Source organism: Copadichromis virginalis, linkage group LG22, assembly GCF_057382275.1.
Source record: "Copadichromis virginalis isolate Kocher_CV1m ecotype Utaka linkage group LG22, C_Virginalis_male_GT1.1, whole genome shotgun sequence".
NCBI classification, from domain to species: domain Eukaryota; kingdom Metazoa; phylum Chordata; class Actinopteri; order Cichliformes; family Cichlidae; genus Copadichromis; species Copadichromis virginalis.
In genome coordinates this window covers 26,296,537-26,319,352 of record NC_140638.1, presented here as the reverse complement: position 1 = coordinate 26,319,352, position 22,816 = coordinate 26,296,537, and the positions used below count along the sequence as shown (strand labels likewise).

Here is a 22,816-nt window from a genome sequence, read left to right as displayed (position 1 = left end):
TTGAGCCAGAAACATGCAGAAAACCCAAAAGAGGCAAGACAGCACATCTTGGTCCCACTCAGGCAGTACGAACACCTGGAAAGAGGAGCCCACAGTTCAGACCCAAGGTCACTGGTAAGGACGCCAGCCAGTTATAAGTCTAGTTTTAATTTTCATTTTAGTGTTATGGCCTTTCTAAGGGTGGCCAGACCATAATATGAGGGTGATCCACCCCTGTCTGACCCCAAGCAGCACATCACACAACCAGTACAATTTTGATGGTGATTTTTTTTCACAGTGATTGAATTCTAACAAAGGAAAGGAGCGAACTATAGCTTCGGGGTGGACCCCAAAACAACAAACAAAAGGGACCGTATCTAAAGGATGTACAAAACTTATTTATGAAAAGAATAAAACCAAATGACAATGTCTTATCTCCCTAACTAAGAAAAACATGAGAAAAGGGTAATCAAATAAAAAGGCAGTCCACCCCTACATGCTCCTGTATAAAGAGACGGGTAACACAAAGCCTGCAGGTTGAGGTCCATGGCGGTGTCATCTTATATGTTGTCTCCAGGTCAAGGAGACAACATATAACATGGATAGACAGACAGATTTCAAAATAGCCAGCTGGAATGTTAAGGGGTTGAATAACGGGATTAAGAGGAAGAAAATATTAACATATCTAAAGTTATTGTAACCCACCTAAAATTTGCCTCATGAAAATGAACTGCTGTTCCCAAAGAATGTCAGTAGGTGGCACTATGAGATTGTTTAGTGCTTGTGAACTTGAGTTGAGAACTGTAGAGAAGGAGAATAGCGCTAAGGCTACATATGCTGGTCGGAGCTACTCACCGAGTTTTTCTTTAATCCTTGTTCAAGAAAAAGGTTGTGTGTGAAGACACAAATTGGATTTTACTTTTCCGCTTGTTGATGCTGATGTACCTCTGTTTTTGTGTTTTTTGTTCATTTCCGGTGAGTTGACTAACTGCGCTAGCATAGCAAGCTAATCGTCAGCTAATCATTAGCTTAGTATAATGTAAATTTCATGTGTTCCTTTTAAGTGCTGTATTATCTTTTTATTTCTTCACTTGTGAATGTTTTAAACCAATCGGAAATATTTCTTTGGAAGCTAGTAGGTAAGTTTTATTTATTGTAATGAGATGATAAATATGAGCAGTCTTTGGCTAAATAGTACTGCGACCACGTTTTGCACTTTCCTCGTGCATCAGTAATGTACATTCTCTCAATTCATTGGATTGATGTGACTGCTGTTCACAAAATATGAGATTTGAGTTAAATTTGTATGATGTGGAAATTGTTTTAAGGTTCTTTGATTAATTTTATTATTGATTGCATTAAGTCGTTATATACAAAGAGTGAGAGACATTTGGTCACTAGTGTTGATTAAGTTGTTATATGATATTCATGTAAAATATGTTCACTGCCCTGTGCAGGTTGGTTTTTTTTTTTTGTTGGAGTCTAAAGTTGCGAGCCAGGATTCCGGATCCCCAGCTGCGATGCAGGAAAGATTTCCAGCCTACTTAAAGTGACAACTGCGTGACTTCTTGACAGATAAGCTTATGAGATCTCAGAACAATACGCTACCCGGGTAGTACTACTAACATTAACACTATACTCACACACCTGAACTGAAAAGACTGAAAAGAACTCTGAACACTGAACTCTGAACTCTAAAACTGAATACACAGACTGACAAATATGGACAATTGGAACTGTTGTGAACTGTTGAATGACTGTTTTTGGTTTGTTTTGAATAAATGTTGACTGTTCTTTGAGCTGTGTGTCATTCGCGCCTTAGTCGATTCCTAGACACCATAAGCCTAAGATCCTAACTTTCTCTACATTCAGTAGTGGTAAAGTATCGTGTGTTACATTATCAAGAGTTGATATAGCCTTTATTCAAGAAATGCACACGTGTAAGTCAGAAGCCTTAAAACTTAAATGTTCCTGGGTAGGTAAAGTCTTTTCCAGTCCTGGAACTGGTAAAAGTAGGGGAGTGTCGGTTCTGATTCATAAAGCAGTTAGCTTTACTGAAACAAAAGTAATAACAGATAAGGAAGGTAGATTTATATTGGTTTATGGACAACTACTGGACACACCAATAATTTTATGTAATATCTATGCACCTAATGCGGACATACTCGCCTTTTTTCACAACCTGTCACAGTATCTTTTGGAATTAGAAGGTGCACAAATAGTGGTAGGAGGAGATTTTAATCAAATACTGGATCAAGACCTAGATAGATCACTTCCTAGGAGAGGCACAGAGGGTAAATCTGTAGTTGCCATAAGGCAGATGACCTCAGATTTAGGTCTGAATGATATTTGGCGGACAATGCATCCAGAAGGCAGGGAATATTCCTTTTACTCTCCGCCTCATAATGTTTATACTAGAATCGACTACTTTCTTATTTCTGAAGCCTTAGTGAATAACTCTATAGATTCAAGAATTGGTAACTAAGCTGTAGTGCCTCTTCACCTCACTGTGCAATACCTTTTGTGCAATACTTTTGTAAATAGTCAACGGTGCAATAGACTCAATACTTGAAATGTGCAATTCTTGAAATGTGCAATTCACTTGTATTTTTATTTTTATTCCTATTTATTCTATTTATCCCCTTCGTATATTTTATTTATATTGTCTCTGAACAAAAAAAAAACACCCAGCGCGCCCCTGCGGGCGGTTTATCCTTCAAGCTCGGGTCCTCTACCAGAGGCCTGGGAGCTTGAGGGTCCTGCGCAGTATCTTAGCTGTTCCCAGGACTGCGCTCTTCTGGACAGAGATCTCCGATGTTATTCCCGGGATCTGCTGGAGCCACTCGCCTAGCTTGGGAGTCACCGCACCTAGTGCTCCGATTACCACGGGGACCACCGTTACCTTCACCCTCCACATCCTCTCGAGCTCTTCTCTGTCTCTGTATATGTATGTATATATATATATATATATATATATATATATATATGTATGTGTGTGTGTGTGTGTGTGTGTGTGTATTATATATATATTAGGGGTGCAACGATACACAAAATTCACGGTTCGGTTCGGTTCGATACTTTGGTGTCACGGTTCGATATTTTTTTGATACAAAAAAAATGTTCATGCCTTTTTAATTTGTCATTTATTAAAATTATAAATATATATTTTAACTCAAAAGTACAGTTTTTAAATTTAACCCTAACCCTTGTGCGCGTTTTTTATTTTGACAGCGAATGCGCACCTGCGGACCACTTATGTGCAGCCCTGGTTATTTAGCTCGTCATATTGCAGCCACAGAAATTCTTTTGTCCATGAAACCATAAAGCTGCACTTTCTTTTTGCCTTATAGTCTGATTTGTCATAACTTCTCAGTTTTGTGGTAAGCTTTTCTTTGGCTGTCACTTCTTCACCCTGACCTGTCTTATTTGGCTCAGCAGAACTAAAATATATATCTGTCTGTGAAGGTCATCGTAGTCAAATATAAATCCTGCTGCTTTTACACACGCACTCACATAAGCTCAGCGATTCTCTGCGCGATCAACCTCTCACATGTTTAAGCTTGCTGCGGGAGATTTCACTTGTCATGTTTGCATAGTAAGCTAACGATTAATAAGACGATGTCAGAGGAATTGGTGCACAAATTATCATCACTCACAGATCAGTGCTGTCGCTCTCTATACACAGTTCACGTGATTGCAAAGTGAAAGCAAAAAACAAGCGCAAATTCAAACGCGACTTCAATATGTCACATATTGACAGTGGCTCACCGATGCCAATGACATAATTACCCAGCTACATTTCTGAAAGAATGCAAAAGCATTGACATATATTTTTCCTTCCTACAATAGCCCGACGGGCAGGGCAGAGATAGCCCCGGGACGTCGGGCTAGCGATATTGCAAGCCCTGTATCTGATTGAGGAATCACTCATCTTTGGAAAAGAGAGTTTATTACAGAGAAATGTCTCTTTCCAAAATAAAAGCTATACTATCCGCTTCTTCTGGGCTATATTCTCAGCAGCATAAGGAGAATCATGTGCTAACAGCTGTCTAAATGACTCGGCTAAAGTTTGTAGCATGCTTGTTGTTTTTGTCTTTGCACTAAGATGATGTAAATGTGCAGTCATATTCGTTGTGTTCCCACTAGTGCTTTCAGGTTAATCTCGTTGAAATGACCTTAACGCCACAACACGGCAAATCTCCGTTAACGAGCTACCGCCGATCGCCCCGTGCATGGGGCTAGACGGCCAACACGTTAACGAGCTAACTGCGCTAACACACTAGTTCCCACCCATGTAATTGAGCATTGCATGGCGCATCCAACATACTGTTTTACTTTAGTCCATGACTCGCTTATGTTCAGGGTCATACGTCACATGAAAACCAAAATAATTCCAAACGCCAGATCTGAATGAGAGTGGGGAACGTCCATGTTGCAAGGAGAGCTTAACTTCTGTCTCGCTAGCTTGCCCTGCGCTCTTCCTTCTGACTATGCTGTCTGTGTTGAGCGCTCAGTGAATCTGCGTTTGACTGCTCCGCCTAGGGTCGACAGTGCAGCCTAGGCGGAGTAGTCGAACGCAGATTCACTGAGCGCTCCACACAGACAGCATCGTCAGAAGGAAAGTTGATAAAATAAATTACAAATGTTGTATTGTTCGATACATATGCGTACCGAACCGAAAGCACTGTATCGAACGGTTCAATATCGATACGAATATCGTTGCACCCCTAATATATATATATATATATAATATTCTGTAACTCTGTAACTTCTGTCGGTGCTGTGCTTTTTTGGAAATCGAATTTCCCAGAGGAACCCACCCGAGGGATTAATAAAGTTCTATCTAATCTAATCTAATCTAATATAGTATTCTCGGACCATGTGCCAATTTTTCTATGTCTTGGAAATATTTTACAGATTCCTCAAAGCCGCAGATAGCATTTAAATGTGTCCTTAATTAAAGACTCTGGGTTTATTAAATTGATAAGCGATGAAATACAATTTTACAAACAGACAAATAATCGAGAGGACACTACATTGGCTACTTGGTGGGATGCTGTTAGGGAAAATATTCTAAAACACTTCTTCAGTAAAGACTCAGAGAAGAGAAACACACAGAACTTCTTGCTAGCAAGGGCAGCCTCCAGACTGAGACTCGCGCTGAGCTTTGCCCTTGTCTTTATTTTATACTTCAGTGTGTGTGTGTGTGTGTGTGTGTGTGTGTGTTACTGCTTGTCAAAGGGTCATATACATAAAAGCACAAAAGGTACATCCTTGGTCACAAAGAGGGTAGTCTCCCCCACCCTAGATGGTTCACCCTAGATAACACGGTGGGGAAGTCCAGCAGTTCATCTAAACAAAAGGCACTTAGACTAAAACAGACATAGCTATGTTAAAACAATAAAACAAGGTGCAACCTCTCATGCTCCCAGGACGTGGGGGTGCATTCCTGGGGTGCACACCAAGCCTGCAGCCTGTTAGAGATCACACATCCTGTCACTACACAATTAATTATATGCCTCTAAGCATACATGGTTAAATATTTCCTAATACAAATAACTACAAGCAGTATTCTACCATATGCAAACTTATATCACTAAAAGATTATACTGACTACTAAATACAATTTTCCATTGACAGATGCTATGAAGGCATACTTAAGGCGGAGGACAATTTCTTACGCTTCCTTTAAAAAGAAGGCAGCTAACAAGAATATCATTACGTTAGAAGCCAAATTAAAGGCACTTGAGGCAGTACATTCCCATACAAAAGACAGAGTTACGTTGAATAAAATTGTTAAAGTTAAATATAAGTTGAATGTACTGTACAACAGAAAGGCAGAATACGCTTTATTTCGCATTAATCAAGCATATTGGGAAATGGGAGAAAAGCCGAGTCGTTTATTAGCATACCGTCTTAAACAGAAAGACAGTATGAACCATATCCCAGGCATACGACAATCAGATGGGGTTATTTTAACTTCTTTTAGACATATAAATGATGGATTCAGGGCCTTTTACAATAATCTTTATTCTACACAAGGGAGTTTAGATGAACAGAAATTCGAAGCATTCTTTACTGATTTAAACCTGCCACAGCTTTCTACTACTGACCAGCAGATTATAGATGCTCCAATTACAGTGGAGGAGATTACCCGTGCAATTAACAGTATGCCACTTAATAAAGCTCCAGGATTAGATGGGTTACCATTGGATTTCTATAGAGCATTTGAGGATATGTTAAGTCCCCTGTTGCTCGATGTTTATAATGAGGCGTTCAAAGTAGGCTCATTACCTCAGTCAATGCACTCTGGACTTATAACATTTATTCTTAAAACTGGGAAAGACCCTTTAGACCCAAGTGGTTACCGCCCCATATCTTTGCTGAATTCTGACCAAAAGATCTTGGCAAAGGTCTTAGCGGGTCGATTAAAAGTAGTAATGGCGAAAATAATTCATGCAGACCAATCTGGTTTTGTTCCAAACCGCTATGGTTCAGATAATATTAGGCGGTTGGTTAATTTGCAAAATTATGTATATGATTCAGTATATCCAACAGTGGCCCTATCGCTGGATGCTGCAAAAGCTTTTGATTGTGTTGAGTGGGATTATCTGTTTAAGACATTAGAAAAGTTTGGTTTTGGTGACAATTTTATTAGGTGGATAAAGATATTATGATTCGCCTTCAGCGCGAGTATTGACGAATGGGCTCATATCAGACCTATTCCTTTTACTGAGATCCACAAAAATGGGTTGTCCCCTTAGCCCCGGTCTTTTTGTAATTGCTATAGAGCCTTTGGCACAAAAACTGAGAAATAATGTAAATATATTTGAAATTTCGATGGGTAATAGTCAACATAAGCTTCTATTATATACAGATGATGTGTTGTTACTTATGACCCAGCCTGGGAAGTCAATTCCAGCCCTATTAGAATGTATAGAAAGCTTTACGCTGCTTTCAGGGTATCGCGTCAACTGGGATAAATCAGAGGCAATGCCTATGTCAGGACACTGCCCCCATACTTTATTTAAACAGTTGGGAGTGTCATGGTTCTGGGTCAGTTTCGACCCAGTATTTTGAGTTTTGATTGATTAGTTTATTTTTGAATGTTTGTTGTGGTTTTGGGCGCTATGAGTATTATTATTATTATTATTATTATTAGAATTCTATGTTTCTGTTTATTCATGTTTAAGGATTTGTTCTCGGTTGTATCTCACGTTTAGTTTAGTTCAGCCCTAGTTCCATGTGTCATTCTGTCTGTCTCTGTGTCAGGTCTGCGTCTTGGTGTAGTGTTCTCGTTTCCTGTTTTATTGTGAAGGTCTGCGTCCCATGTGAGTGTGTTCAGTTTTACCTCTGTTTCGTCTTGTTGATTATTCCCAGCTGTGTCCACCACCTGTGTGTAATTCCCCTGTGTTTCTCTGTGTGTATTTAAGTCGTGTCCTCTGTCATTGTAGTTGCTGGTCTGTCTGTGTTTTCCACCATGTTTCATCCGTGTGTTCCCTGCCGTCACCATCTTGTACCGTCGTCCACCTTGCTTCATGTTTGAGTTCCGGTTCGTATTCAGTAGTTTAGTTGTCTCCAGTCTAGTTTAGTTTGTGCTCCATTTGCTGTTTGTCTATATTTATTTCGTGTCCAATAAACCACCTTCACTCCTCCACTACTGCCTGCGATTGATCCTCATTTATTATTTTTATACGGCTTATCTCACTCGCCGTGACAGTACGGACCAGCCAGCTATGGATCCAGCGGCATTCAGTCCACCCAGGGAGCTTCGGGAGGCCGTTATTGACTCTGCTTCTAGATTAATTAACCAGTGGTTAGAGCATGAGGGAGACGCCTCTCTTTACACTGTGGAAGCCAACCTACAACACCTTATTTCCGGTTATCCCTGGCTATTGGACTCTTTGCATCCGCTCGTGCAGAGTTTCGTTCTCCACGAGCTTCACCTACACCCCCCCGCCGCTACCGCAATTTTTTGTGTTTCTACTGAGGATAACAATGATTTCTCACCCATGGCCATAGCTTCTAAGACTGCCTGTTCTGAACCCTCGTTCCATGTTTATGACCGTGTCCGCTCCATTGTCCCATCCTCACTTCCATCCCAGTCAAATGCCAGGCCTGTAATGCTGCCCTCAGTTCAGTCAGCAGCCGCGCTGCCCTCAGTTCAGTTTGCAGCCGCGCTGCCCTCAGTTCAGTCACCCACTCCACCACTTATTACAACTCCACTACAGTCGTCTCCGCTACCTGTAGGTCACTCTGTAGCCGCTTCGCTGCCTATTGCTCTGTCGCCACCAGTTCAGCTGTCTGTCCGCTCGTTTACTCAGCCACCATCCTCACTATCTCATTCAAAGCAGGGAACACACTTCACCACAATATCTGCTGGTTCTCTTAAGCTGGCCATGTCAGAGACAGTTGCTCCCTCTAGGGCCTCCCCAGAGGCTGGGTGTCAGTCACCAGCCAACTCTGGACCCCTAGAGGTCAAGACGCCAGCGCCAGCAGCCTCACCGGAGAACTCACCAGAACAGTCTCAGCTCTCAGCACCCCCTGAGAGTTCAAGTGAGTTCACCCGTCCGCCTCCGTCCTCTGCTGAGTGTATTGGGGAACACTTTCAGCCCTCTGAGGACTGCATCCCACTGTTGCTGCCTCAGTCTAGCCACTGTGCTGCTCAGTCCCAGCCAGTGTCCACACTGGCAGAGGTCTCCGTGCCTGCTGCTTCAGTGTCTGTTTCCACTGGAGGGCCAGAGGGGCCCGTCCAGTCTCAAGCCATGTTAGCTGGGGGTTCAGGTGAACCCAGCCAGCATCCTGCCTCGTCGGCTGGAGGGCCTGAGGAGCCCAGCCAGCCTCAACTGTCGTCAGCTGGGGGGCCCGAGTTGCCCGTCCAGCCTCAAGCCAAGTCAGATGGTGGGTCTGAGGAGCCCACCCAGCACCATGCCTCGTCTGCTGGGGGTCCTGGAGGACCCAGCAAGCACATCCTCACGTCTGCTGACGGTCCGGGGAAGTTTGTTTAGCCACCACCTGCTGAATCATCCCCTGTGGCTTCTACACCGTTGCCTGCATCCACATCACCTCCTGCAGCATCACTGCCTGCAGCATCACCACTGTCTGGTTCCGCAGCCGTCCCGCTGCCGTGCCTTCATCCACGCCTGGTCCAGCCTCCGTGCCTTCATCTGGTCCGGCTCCGCCTTCGTCTGGCCCTGCCTCATCTTCGTTTGGTCCGGCTTCAGCTCCGCCTTCATCTGGTTCGGCTTCAGCTCCGCCTTCGTCTGGTCCTGCCTCGTCTTCGTCTGGTCCTGCCTCGTCTGGTCCTGCGGTTGCCACACCGCCATCAGAGCCAGCTCGACCCGTTCTGCCTCGCCTCTGCCGGCCGTTTTCCGGGCCTCTAAGTTGGCATCATGGCCTTCGGGGACGGCCTCCGGAAAGTGTTCGTCGCCGCCGCTGGCATCGCGGCCGACCTCCGGACCCGCTCAGTGGCCGCCACTGCCTTCCAAGTGGTCGGCCTCCAGAACTGTTTGCCCATCACCGCCGTTGCCGTGTGCACGGTCGGCCTCCAGAACTGTTTGCCCGTCGCCGCCGTTGCCGTGTGCACGGCCGGCCTCCAGAACTGTCTTGGTCCTTGTGTTGTCGACCCCCTGAACTTTTCTTAGACTCTTGTTGAGCTCTAGTTTGGTTTTGTTTTTGATCTGTTTTCCTGTGTTCGTGGACTGTTTTCTTGTGTTTTTGGACTGGTTTTGGCCTTCATCTGGTCCGGCTCCGCCTTCGTCTGGCCCTGCCTCGTCTTCGTTTGGTCCGGCTTCAGCTCCGCCTTCATCTGGTTGGGCTTCAGCCCCTTGTTTTTGGTTTCGTACCCTCCTTCCTTGACCCCCTCCACCCACCCTGGTCTGGTGCTCTGTTTTGTTGCTGTCTTTTTGTTTGGGGCTGTCGGGGGCCAGCCCTTGGAGGTGGGGGGGGTACTGTCATGGTTCTGGGTCAGTTTCGACCCAGTATTTTGAGTTTTGATTGATTAGTTTATTTTTGAATGTTTGTTGTGGTTTTGGGCGTTATGAGTATTATTATTATTATTATTATTATTCCATCCATCCATCCATCCATCCATTCGCTTCCACTTATCCTTTTCAGGGTCGCGGGGGGCGCTGGAGCCTATCCCAGCTGTCATAGGGCGAGAGGCGGGGTACACCCTGGACAGGTCGCCAGTCTGTCGCAGGGCCAACACACAGGGACAGACAACCATTCACACCCACATTCATTTGCACATTCACACCTAGTGACAATTTGGATTATCCAATTAACCTATCCCCACAAGCTGCATGTCTTTGGACGGTGGGAGGAAGCCGGAGTACCCGGAGAGAACCCACGCAAACACGGGGAGAACATGCAAACTCCACACAGAAAGACCCCGGCCTGATGTTGGAATTGAACTCAGGACCTTCTTGCTGTGCGGCAACAGTGCTAACCACCGTGCCACCGTGCTGCCCTATTATTATTATTATTATTATTATTATAATAATAATAATAATAATAATAATAATAATAATAATAATAATAATAATTATTATTATTATTATTATTATTATTATTATTATTATTATTAGAATTCTATGTTTCTGTTTATTCATGTTTAAGGATTTGTTCTCGGTTGTATCTCACGTTTAGTTTAGTTCAGGTTCCATGTAGGGCTGAACGATATATCGCATTTGCGATAATATCGCGACATGATCAAGTGCAATTTTCTAACCGCAAAGGCTGCGATTATACTCTGGACATGTCCAAATTCATGGGCTGCATCCTCCTGAGGCCGCATTTGTAGACCGATTACGTCACAGCGACGCGCCGAAGGCTGTCCAAATTACTACCATATCCCAGAATTCATAGCGCGGCCCAGCCAAACTCCAGTTTCCAGCAATGGCGGCCGCTACTAAGTTTTAAAATTACTCATACTAATCTTTCAGGGTCACAAAATAAACTTTTAACATATTTTCAGGCGAGAAAGTAGTTGTGTAAACATCAAATATCTGCTCGGTTTATCAAGATATCCCATATTTGCAAAAGTGCTTCGACGTTTTCAGAGGCGTCTGCTACCCACCAGCTCGACAGCTAGCCGGGAGCTCGAGGGTTACTGATGTGGCCGAGAACGGCACAACTCCCGGCACATCATTTTCAGATCACCGCGGAGTTTCGCTGCTCGGGTTAAACGTAATATATAAGTCACTTAGACAACCTAAAAATGTTATTGTTGGGCTTTTTTCAGTGTTTTGTTTGTTCGTGAGTAAATCGGTTTGGCTGAGATTAAAGTTATTAGATTAGATAAAATAAAACTTTATTAATCCCCCGGGTGGGTTCCTCCTTGGTTTTCACACAGCTGACTAAACGTCAAACAGAAAACTTATTAAACAGAAGTATGAGACAGTCGAGAATTTACACCAGTGTCTGGTTATATTTTAGATAGCAAGAAGCAGACGGCCGAGTTTATTAAACTCCACCGAGACAGCGGTGACGCTAATCAGAAGGCTAGACCGTCCAATTTCACGCCTTTAAATTTTAAAGGCGTGTTTGTGTGTGTGTTTATACAATTGCTATTATGTTTGCACTTTATGTGTAATGTTACTGACTGCAGAGATCAGTAAGATGTGTGTATTTTTTATTTATTAGTTTTATTTATTTAATATTATTTTTTAATTGAATGACTGTCTAGTAGTTCACAGATGTCGAAAAACTGAGTGTGGTAAAGCCACTGATTTTTTTTATGTATATTTCTGCAATCTGCACATTGTACTGACTTTCATTTTAATGTTTACACCAGGGTTCCTTGTCAGCACTTTATGCTCAGATGTTTGTAAGCTAAAAATAAACTATTGTGTATGTTCAAATATACTGTTGTGATTGAAGAAGTTAAATAAAAATGTCAGTCATCAATTCATGCATCACCTCATGTCATCATAACAGAGGTCTGTCTTCCAGGAAAGAACAGTTTAAAATTAATGTAATATAGTATTGGCCATACTATATGATGTATTGCTTGTCTTTGTTTAATAATACAGAAGACAAAGACCTTAAAAAATAATCGCATATCGCATCGCAATCGCAATATTGGGGCAAAAAATCGCAATTAGATTATTTTCCATAATCGTTCAGCCCTAGTTCCATGTGTCATTCTGTCTGTCTCTGTGTCAGGTCTGCGTCTTGGTGTAGTGTTCTCGTTTCCTGTTTTATTGTGAAGGTCTGCGTCCCATGTGAGTGTGTTCAGTTTTACCTCTGTCTCGTCTTGTTGATTATTCCCAGCTGTGTCCACCACCTGTGTGTAATTCCCCTGTGTTTCTCTGTGTGTATTTAAGTCGTGTCCTCTGTCATTGTAGTTGCTGGTCCGTCTGTGTTTTCCACCATGTTTCATCCGTGTGTTCCCTGCCGTCACCATCTTGTACCGTCGTCCACCTTGCTTCATGTTTGAGTTCCGGTTCGTATTCAGTAGTTTAGTTGTCTCCAGTCTAGTTTAGTTTGTGCTCCATTTGCTGTTTGTCTATATTTATTTCGTGTCCAATAAACCACCTTCACTCCTCCACTACTGCCTGCGATTGGATCCTCATTTATTATTTTTATACGGCTTATCTCACTCGCCGTGACAGGGAGTTTCTGTGGTCCGTGAATGGTTTGAGGTATTTGGGGATACAAATTACCTCGGATTACACTAAGATGGTTCGAGCAAATATGGAGCCAATGTTTGAAAGGATAAAAATGGAATTTGGTAGATGGTCCAGAGTGTGTCTCACAATATGGGGTAAAATTTGTTGTATTAAGATGATGACTGCACCCATGATCTTTTATATTTTATCTAATATTCCATTACACATTCCAGATAAGTATTTCAAAGATCTAGACTTTTTAATGCGGCAGTTTCTTTGGGATAGCTCACCACATCGTTTAAGTATTAAGAAACTTCAAGCGAGTGCAAAACAAGGAGGTTTTTCATTGGCTAATTTCCAATGGTATTATTGGGTGATGAACGTGAAACAACTTAGAGCTTGGTTATCTACTGCACCAGTTAAACCCATCTGGTCCCATATAGAGACGGAAGTTAATGGCGGTATTTCTCCTTGGAGGGAGCTGTTTGATACCAGTCATAAAACTACCCATCCTATAATTGCAAAGATATTGTGGTTTAAATTACATAGGGCAGGTCGCTGGGACTTTATTAAATCACCTTCGGCAACCTTATGGAGTAATAAAATAATTTTAATTGGAGGGACATCGGTTGACTGGTTACAGTGCCGTAAAGCAGGCATCCTTAATGTATCAGATTTATTTGACTGTGGGACTAAATGTTTTTTAAGCTTTGATAAAATTGTGGAGTTATATAAGTTGCAGCGTAATCAATTCTGGAGATATGTCCAAATACATAGTTCATTATCGAAGTGGCTGGGAACCCCTTTGAGTTGTCCTGTGGGCAGCCCTGTGGAAGTCATGCTCTCAAGATCATCCTTGGGTAAAGGCATTACCTCTAAGATTTATCACTTATTGCAAGAACGGTCAGCTGACCCTCTCCTTAAAGTTAAGGGCTACTGGGCCCAGGGCATGGCATTGGACATATCTTCAGTTGAATGGGATTCATGTTTTCAAAATATTAATACTATGTATAAAGAAACAGGCAGTAGATTGATTCAATTTAAGATAATCCATAGGTGGCATCGAACACCGCAACAATTGTATAAATGGAACCTGGCCTCTACGGACGAATGTTGGAGATGTGATGGTCAAAATGCTTTGATTTTACATATCTTATGGAGCTGTTCGGCACTTCGGGATTGGTGGGAAAATATAATGGAGGTAATTTTCAGTGTTTTAAAAAGGAGATTTGTTATCTCACCAAAACAGTCCATACTTGGTATAACCACAGAAATTTCTGATGTACAGGGAGTGCAGAATTATTAGGCAAATGAGTATTTTGTCCACATCATCCTCTTCATGCATGTTGTCTTACTCCAAGCTGTATAGGCTCGAAAGCCTACTACCAATTAAGCATATTAGGTGATGTGCATCTCTGTAATGAGAAGGGGTGTGGTCTAATGACATCAACACCCTATATCAGGTGTGCATAATTATTAGGCAACGTCCTTTCCTTTGGCAAAATGGGTCAAAAGAAGGACTTGACAGGCTCAGAAAAGTCAAAAATAGTGAGATATCTTGCAGAGGGATGCAGCAGTCTCAAAATTGCAAAGCTTCTGAAGCGTGATCATCGAACAATCAAGCGTTTCATTCAAAATAGTCAACAGGGTCGCAAGAAGCGTGTGGAAAAACCAAGGCGCAAAATAACTGCCCATGAACTGAGAAAAGTCAAGCGTGCAGCTGCCAAGATGCCACTTGCCACCAGTTTGGCCATATTTCAGAGCTGCAACATCACTGGAGTGCCCAAAAGCACAAGGTGTGCAATACTCAGAGACATGGCCAAGGTAAGAAAGGCTGAAAGACGACCACCACTGAACAAGACACACAAGCTGAAACGTCAAGACTGGGCCAAGAAATATCTCAAGACTGGTTTTTCTAAGGTTTTATGGACTGATGACATGAGAGTGAGTCTTGATGAGGGGGGCGTCAGTAAGTTCAAGCCCTGATGGTATAAAAAATCTGTTTATGCTTTGATTAAGTCGGAGATCAGCCCTGTCTGCGAACGGAACTGGTCTTCCCACGCGTGTATTCATTAAAATCAATTGTCTGACCAAGCTCTTCTGGACCATGGTTGTGTTTACTCTCCTTCCTCAATATTTGAACCTTAACATGGGCCAGATGGATGGGCCCGTGGCTGGATTGGTAAAGGGCAGAGAGCTCCAGTCCGACTCAGACGCCAGCAAGGTGGAGGTGGAGTACTGGTTTGGGCTGGTATCATCAAAGATGAGGTTGTTGGGCCTTTTCGGGTTGAGGATGGAGTCAAGCTCAACTCCCAGTCCTACTGCCAGTTTCTGGAAGACACCTTCTTCAAGCAGTGGTACAGGAAGAAGTCTGCATCCTTCAAGAAAAACATGATTTCCATGCAGGACAATGCTCCATCACACGCGTCCAAGTACTCCACAGCGTGGCTGGCAAGAAAGGGTATAAAAGAAGAAAAACTAATGACATGGCCACCTTGTTCACCTGATCTGAACCCCATTGAGAACCTGTGGTCCATCATCAAATGTGAGATTTATGGTAAATGGCCTGCATTTGTATAGCGCTTTTCTAGTCCCTAAGGACCCCAAAGCGCTTCACACTACATTCAGTCATTCACCCATTCACACACACATTCACACACTGGCGATGGCAAGCTACATTGTAGCCACAGCTGCCCTGGGGCACACTGACAGAGGCGAGGCTGCCGGACACTGGCGCCACCGGGCCCTCTGACCACCACCAGTAGGCAAACATGGGGTTAGTATCTTGCCAAGGATATTTGGCATGCAGCCAGGATGCAGCCTGGGATCGAACCACCGACCTTCTGATTAGTGGCTGACCTGCTCTGCCACCTGAGCTACAGCCATTTACAAGGAGGGAAAACAGTACACCTCTCTGAACAGTGTCTGGGAGGCTGTGGTTGCTGCTGCACGCAATGTTGATGGTGAACAGATCAAAACACTGACAGAATCCATGGATGGCAGGCTTTTGAGTGTCCTTGCAAAGAAAGGTGGCTATATTGGTCACTGATTTGTTTTTGTTTTGTTTTTGAATGTCAGAAATGTATATTTGTGAATGTGGAGATGTTATATTGGTTTCACTGGTAAAAATAAATAATTGAAATGGGTATATATTTGTTTTTTGTTAAGTTGCCTAATAATTATGCACAGTAATAGTCACCTGCACACACAGATATCCCCCTAAAATAGCTCAAACTAAAAACAAACTAAAAACTACTTCCAAAAACATTCAGCTTTGATATTAATGAGTTTTTTGGGTTCATTGAGAACATGGTGGTTGTTCAATAATAAAATTATTCCTCAGAAATACAACTTGCCTAATAATTCTGCACTCCCTGTAGATTTTTCCAGTTATACAAAAAGATGGATTATTTTGGCTCTTACTACGGCCAAACGGGTCCTGCTAAGACATTGGCGGAAAAAGAACCCCCCCTCCCTATGAAGAGTGGCTAAAGACAATGGCTAAGTTGGCGTCTTACGAAAAAGTGACTTATGGTTTATTAGACAAATTGCATCAATATGATTGTATTTGGTCCCCCTTTACAAGCTGGCTTTCTGTAACTTGAAGAACAGAGGAGTAATGACAGAGTGGTGGTGTGGGAATTGGTGTGCGAAGAAAGAATAGGATAACTTCCCTTTGTTTCGTTTTATTGTTGTTGTTGTTGTGTTTTGTTTTTGTTTGTTTGTTTTTTAAACTATTTATTTATGTAGTTATCCTTAAGCTCTGTTATTGAAGTTTAAAATGAAATAAATAAAAATTGTTGATGATAAAAAAAAGTTTAAACTTCAAAGCTCATGCATGCATGCACATCCAGTGCTCAGTGTCTAATTGTGTGTTTGTGTTTTTACCTTTTTGCAGTAGCGCAGTGAAACATTTGGGCGGTGGATAAATAATGGAAAATAAAATTCAGACTACAGACAGCTTCAGGTGAGTACACGTGGTGCACAAGGACCAAAGCTCACCTTCTCAACCTGGACAAAATGAATTATTTTACACTGATACTGTAAACTTTTGTTTGTGTGTCAGGTTTCCATACATCGGAAACAGCTGCTGCATCTGTAATTCTGTCCGTCCCGAGGAGAGTCCACACTCTACATCCTTGGCTCACCTATAATGACGCACAGGTGCTGCACACAACTGGATCTGCAGCTTGTGAGGAACAGCAGCACTCAGCCTACATCCTGTTTTACAAGATTAACGTAAGAAGACACAGCATCTCATCCTGAAGTGAGAGAATGGCACGCCAGCTGCAGCCTAATCCAATCTCTCTTCTTTTCTTTTTTCGGTGCCCAGACACCCTTCAGTTTCATCATGTCATCCCTAACAATACAATGTAGAGTTGGATGGAGGATGAAGACAGCAGAGAGCAAAAGAAACAGGTAAGAGCAGACAGGTAGTCAGAGTTAACAAAAACTTTTAAAGCCAGTGTAGCTTCTGTTTTGAACACATTTATTGATGACAATTTTACATAAATAAGCAGTGTGTTATACTGTTATCAGATGTGGAGTCTCACGAACCACTTTAATAGTGACTTGTGTCTCAAATACTGTTTATTTGTCTTAGTTACAGATAGTGAAATAAAAATGGAACGAGAAGCGTAGAATTTTGAATTGATACCATTGGTGCATCTACTAAAGTTCTGGGGTCAGTTTGAATATCAGTGACCTTGACCTTGAGTTCAAGTTTTCTGAAAATCTTGTGAATGCTACAACTCTGTGACGAGAAGTAAGTCTCCTAGGTCTTTAAATTTGTATATAGGTGAATCTAGTAGGAAGCTGAAGGGTTGCACTGCGGGCCATCTGTAGAGGTGTAGAGTCAACAACCTGTCTGTGAACGTGGACAAAACAAAAGAGATTGTTGACTTCAGGAGAGCACAGTGGGATCACTGCCCACTTAACATGAATGGATCCTCTGTGGAGGTCGTCAAGAGCACCAGATTTCTTGGTGTCCACCTGGCGGAGAACCTCTCCTGCTCCCTCAACACCAGCTCCATAACCAAGAAGGAGCTGGTGTTGAGGGAGGCCCAGCAGCGTCTCTACTTCAAGCAGAAGCTGAGGAAAGCCCATCTCCCACCATCCATTCTCACCACCTTTTACAGTGGGACTAACAAGAGCATCCTAAGTAGCTGCATCACTGTCTGGTATGGTAACTGCAGCGTATTAGATCGCAGTACCCTACAACGGATTGTGAGAGCAGCTGAGAAGATCATTGGAGTCCCTCTCCCCTCCTTATAACACCCGCTTGCTGGAGGACCCCACACAGCCTTCAAACACACTCTTCACCCTGCTGCCTTCTGGAAAGAGGTCCCAGAACATCCGGGCCCTCGCTACCAAACTACGGAAAAGTTTCTTCCCACAAGCCGTCAGACCCCTGAACACTCAGTGACTGCACTGGCACACGCACACCTTCACACATGTCACTACCAAGCACTTATCTGCAGTATCTCACACTCATACACATACATACAGACACCAAGTTACTTTTGCACAATACTCAGCATTTTGCACATTTCCATTGTCTTGTGTCTGTATCGTCCTGTTCTGTCTAGTTTTGCACTGTTTTGTCTTGTTTATTTTTGCAATTTATGCACACTGCACTTTATGTAGTCCTGGGTTTGTCCGTATATGTCATATATAGCACCAGGGTCTCGGAGGAACGCGGTCTCATTTCACTCTGTACAGTACCTCTGCACGTGGTTAAAATGACAATAAAAGCCACTTGACTTGACCTGTATTTTGTAGCAGTTGCTTGGAGACGAGCACCATACAGTTCAAATGAGCATACATTCCAAAATATGCAAATGAGCCCCATACATCATAATGCTGATGTTTGCTGTTCAGGGTATGAACGTTCTATGCTGAAAGTTTATAAATATACAACCTTTGACTGCTTGTTTTCAGTTGAACTTTTGCAAAGCTGAGGAGATTTTGGCTGCGATCACATCAAGTCCAAAGATGTTTAAACTTCTTTTTCACAGAAAGGTAAGTTTGAAGAGACTCGCAGCACATTTCTCTGAATGTTTTCTTATGGTAAATAAGCATTTTTGAAACTTTTAAGGAAGCTTCTTGGATGATTTCTGTAAAAACTGAATTTTGAATCCAAATGAAGGATATTGTATTTTCTTACCATATACTTTGTTTTATGCCATTACTGATGTTGCTTTTCTTGTTTCTAAACAGAAATCACACAAACAAAACGTGGCAGAGAAGGAAATTCCTTCTACGTCTCATCAGAGGTAAAGAAATGCGCCGCTCTTTAATGCTGCTGGAGATATTTATAGCAGTGGTTTAGTTGGAGCTCTTTTATTTCCCTTTTATTGGTGTTTTGTATTTAAATCTTTTTTACTACTTCTAGTCTTGTCTATAATTTCTATTGATTCAGAGATTAGCGTTTGAAAATGTAGAGTGTAAATGTACAAAATACATGATTTTGTTCCATTACAGTTATTAATTTTTATCTGCAATCTCCAGCATGTACTCCTTGTTAAAAATTTCCACTTTGAAAAATAACATTTACACTTTTGTCCTCATCAGCATCCCGGATGCTTGTGTTGCTGAAAATGGTCAAAAGAAGAAGAGAAAATGGAGACACCTCTGCTGTTCCTCGGTTTGCTTTTACACGAAACATATGAAATGCACATTCTCTTTAAATTGCACTTGTTAATTTAAAGTGACTTTACTTTTTTAATAAACTTATGTTTGTTCGTCCTCTGCAGCAAACTGACAGCGATGCAGAGGCAGAGAGCAACACTGTGAAGACACAAAAAAAGTGTCGCTGGTTTCTTTTTAAATTCTGGAAGGTATGTTTTATGGAAAGAGTCACTGTCATCAAGCATTTACTCACCACAGTTAAATGCGAAGAATTAAGAGCAATTTAGCACATCCATGTCCTCAAATTAAGTTCAAAGATGTTTAAACGTTTTTTTTTTTCACAGAAAGGTAAGTTTGAAGAGACTTGCAGGATGTTTCTCTAAATATTTTTTATGGTAAATAAGCATTTTTGAATCTTTTAATGAAGCTTGATGGATGATTTCTGTAAAAACTGAATTTTGATCAGAACCAAATGAAGGATTTTGTATTTCATAGGACAAACTTTAAAACTCAATTTAAAGCATGAATAAATTGTTTTTAATTTATTTAAAGATATTCCTATATATCTGCTTCATGAGCTGACAGCTCACTGAAGTGATAAATAATATGAAATAATACCAAATTTTCTAACTGGACACTTTTCATGGAGAGACTCCCTTGGTATGTTTGTTTTATGCCATTACTGATGTTGGTTTTCTTGTTTCTAAACAGAAATTACACAAACAAAACGTGGCAGAGAAGGAAATTCCTTCTACGTCTCATCAGAGGTAAAGAAATGCGCCGCTCTTTAATGCTGCTGGAGATATTTATAGCAGTGGTTTAGTTGGAGCTGTTTTATTTCCCTTTTATTGGCATTTTTCTTCCACCTTGTGTATTTACATCTTTTTTACTACTTTTGGACGTCCTCCAAAATGTTTCAACTTCAAAGCTCATGCATACATGCGCATACACTGCTCAGAATCTTGACATCTTTCCTAATTTTGTGTTTGTGTTTTTACCTTTTTGGAGCAGTGTAGCATGCGGTGGGAAAAAAATAGAAAGTCAAACTGGGACTATAGACTGCTTCGGGTGAGTACACGTGGTGCACAAAGACTCACTTTGTCAAAGTGGAGAAAATGAATTATTTTACACTGATACTGTAAACGTTGCGCGTGTGTGTCAGGTTTCCAAACATCGGAAACACCTGCTACATGAACTCCTGCCTGCAGAGCCTCCTCAACATTGAGGAGTTCATAAGAGACATCAGGCGTCAGGGGGTTTTGTGGAGCACAGATCCAGAAGCTCAGCTCTTAAGGTGCGCTACGTCAACCTTCTACTTTCTTCAAAAACCTGAAGAACAAAGAGATCTAACAGCAGAAATGTCTGTTTACCCTTCCTTTCTACAGAAGGCTTATTGATGTCAGGGACTGTCACGAGTCAACAGATTATGGCCTTAAAGATCACCACCTAAGAGCTTTTAAGAAGGCATTCAGCAGTCAAGCTCCTGAATACACCGGCAGTGCACAGAAAGTGCGTCAGCTATTTGGACATTTCGTTTTTTGCTTTACCTTCTGATTTTGATTTACTGTTTTAAATCTCTCTGCTTTTCTTTCAGGACGCTCATGAATTCCTAACATTGTTCCTCAATGAGGTCAAAAGGCTCACACCTCACCTGGAGAGGAACGCAGCTCTCCTGGGCCAAAGTTATAGCTGCCCAGTAGAAGACCATCACATTTTTAAAATGGAAAACATGAGGACATGCAAGAGGTAAGCCTGTCTTTCAGAAACGCAGAGCTGGTTGCAATATTTTCATATACCTCTTTTCCACGTACCTGATCTTTACTTTAACTACGTTACTCCTGAAATGTGTAGCTGCGGTCACCAATCATCACAGCAAGAGGAATTCACCAGCTTGTCTCTAGACCTTGTTCCAGAGGGGTCTATTATAAACATGTTAGAGACATACTTGAAGGTAAGATCACAAATTCCAATAGAGTTGTAGTGTCAGCGATCTTAACACACCTTTTTTGTTAGTGTTTGTGTGCATGTGTGTGTGCATATGTTGAGATTTCTTTCTACCATAAAGCCTGTTTTCTCTGTGCTGTTGCTCAGGAACAAGAAATAGAATTTCGCTGTGATTGTGGAGGGACGGCCTCAGAACTGAAGTCGTCTTTTGATACACTGCCAAGGTGAGTAAGGTCACATCAGAATTGATCGACTGACCAGGTTTCCAAACTGTGGCGCATCAAATATCAGAGTTCTTCGAGACAATACTTGAGCAGTCGTTTTCTCCCATCTTCTGTTTGTGTTTGACACTCATTCTTCTTATTTTCTACCTTGTTTGTGTTTTTTTTCTTTTCTGCCAGAGTTCTGATCTTGCATCTGAAGAGGTTTGGCTTTACACAAACCTACAAGATTAAGAAGGTGGATGACCCCGTCAGGCTGCAGAGGGACTTGGTGGTGCCATCCAATCAGGTAAAAACAGACTGCAGAACGTCTCAGGCTACGTCCACACTAGCCCGGATAGATTTGAAAACTCCGTGTCCACACTGGCGTTTTCAGTCATTTTCAAATAGTTGTGCGTCTGCATTGAAACGGCCGAAAACGCTTACGTTCCAGTCCTGCGCATGCGAAAAAGTGAGTGAGAATTACAGAATTTGAAGAAAAGCTATCCGGAGCATGTACAAACTGATATTAATCTTTTTTAGGGCTGTCAAAGTTGAGAGCAATCAAAACAACTGCTGTCTAATGCACTCGGCTTATCTTTGTTTAATTGCTCACATGACTGCATCACATGACCAAAATGCGTCATCGTTTTAGAAAGTCTGCGTTTTCGAGTGTCCACACTGCGATGGGACAACTCCGTTTTGAAATGTATGCGTTTTCGAGAGCGTTTTCAAGATGCTGTGTTTTTCCTTGAGGAAAACGCCGTCTCGGTGTGGACGGGAGGTCAAAGCGGAGAGAAAACGATGCGTTTTCAAACGAAAACGCATTAGTGTGGACGTAGCCTCAGCAAATCAGCTTAATTATGGCACTGATGTGAGACTTTATGAAACTAACACTCTTTGGATTTGTTCCTTCTCAGGGTGGTGGCTGTTATAGTCTTTGCAGCATCATCAGTCATTATGGAGGCACAGAGTCAGGTAAAACAACAGACTTGTGACAAACAGAAAATGAAACTTGCTACTTTTCAGTGAAGGACTCACACACAAAAGCTTTTGATGTTCTAAGAAGCACTAAGTCAAAATCACTGTTTGCTTGAATCAGTTGACTTCCAGAAGTTGGATTCATTTGTCTTAATGTGATTTCAGGACACTACATCTGTAGTTCTGTCCATCCTGAGGAGAGTCAGCACTCTACATCAGATCGCTGGCTCACCTATAATGACGCACAGGTGCTCCACACAACTGGATCTGCAGTTTGTGAGGAACAGCAGCAGTCGGCCTACATCCTGTTTTACAAGAGAAACGTAAGAAGACACAGCATCTCATCCTGAAGTGAGAGAATTTTTAAATGTCCTGTTACCTTGTTAACCAGTTTTGTCTTCATTCTCAGTTCTGAAACAGGAAATGGAAGGAAGGAAGGAAGTTAAGGTCATCATCATGCTGAGAAGG

At 42.1% G+C, this 22,816-nt stretch overlaps 1 protein-coding gene and 1 long non-coding RNA gene across 2 annotated transcripts; both read left to right on the top strand.

The window, feature by feature from the left end:
• Positions 1-517: 517 nt before the first annotated feature.
• Positions 518-18,608, top strand: LOC146683519 (uncharacterized). Its single transcript, XR_014917611.1, has 5 exons — positions 518-1,591; positions 16,492-16,560; positions 16,660-16,832; positions 16,927-17,012; positions 18,534-18,608. It is a non-coding gene; the product is annotated as an uncharacterized LOC146683519 (long non-coding RNA).
• Positions 18,609-20,848: 2,240 nt separating this feature from the next.
• On the top strand, positions 20,849-22,395 carry LOC146683518 (ubiquitin carboxyl-terminal hydrolase 37-like). Its single transcript, XM_085446488.1, has 5 exons — positions 20,849-20,969; positions 21,075-21,174; positions 21,315-21,391; positions 21,569-21,677; positions 22,288-22,395. The coding sequence occupies exons 1-5, from the start codon at positions 20,944-20,946 to the stop codon at positions 22,363-22,365; spliced, it is 390 nt and encodes a 129-aa protein (XP_085302614.1). The 5' UTR covers positions 20,849-20,943; the 3' UTR covers positions 22,366-22,395.
• The last annotated feature ends 421 nt before the right edge of the window (positions 22,396-22,816 follow it).

What these genes read in the sequence shown, in the direction of transcription:
- LOC146683518 (XM_085446488.1), top strand. Translation starts at nt 20,944, where the DNA reads ATGGAAAACATGAGGACATGCAAGAG. An exon ending in AACATGAGGACATGCAAGAG is followed by an intron (nt 20,970 to 21,074) that starts GTAAGCCTGTCT and finishes TGAAATGTGTAG; the next exon opens with CTGCGGTCACCAATCATCAC. An exon ending in TGTTAGAGACATACTTGAAG is followed by an intron (nt 21,175 to 21,314) that starts GTAAGATCACAA and finishes GCTGTTGCTCAG; the next exon opens with GAACAAGAAATAGAATTTCG.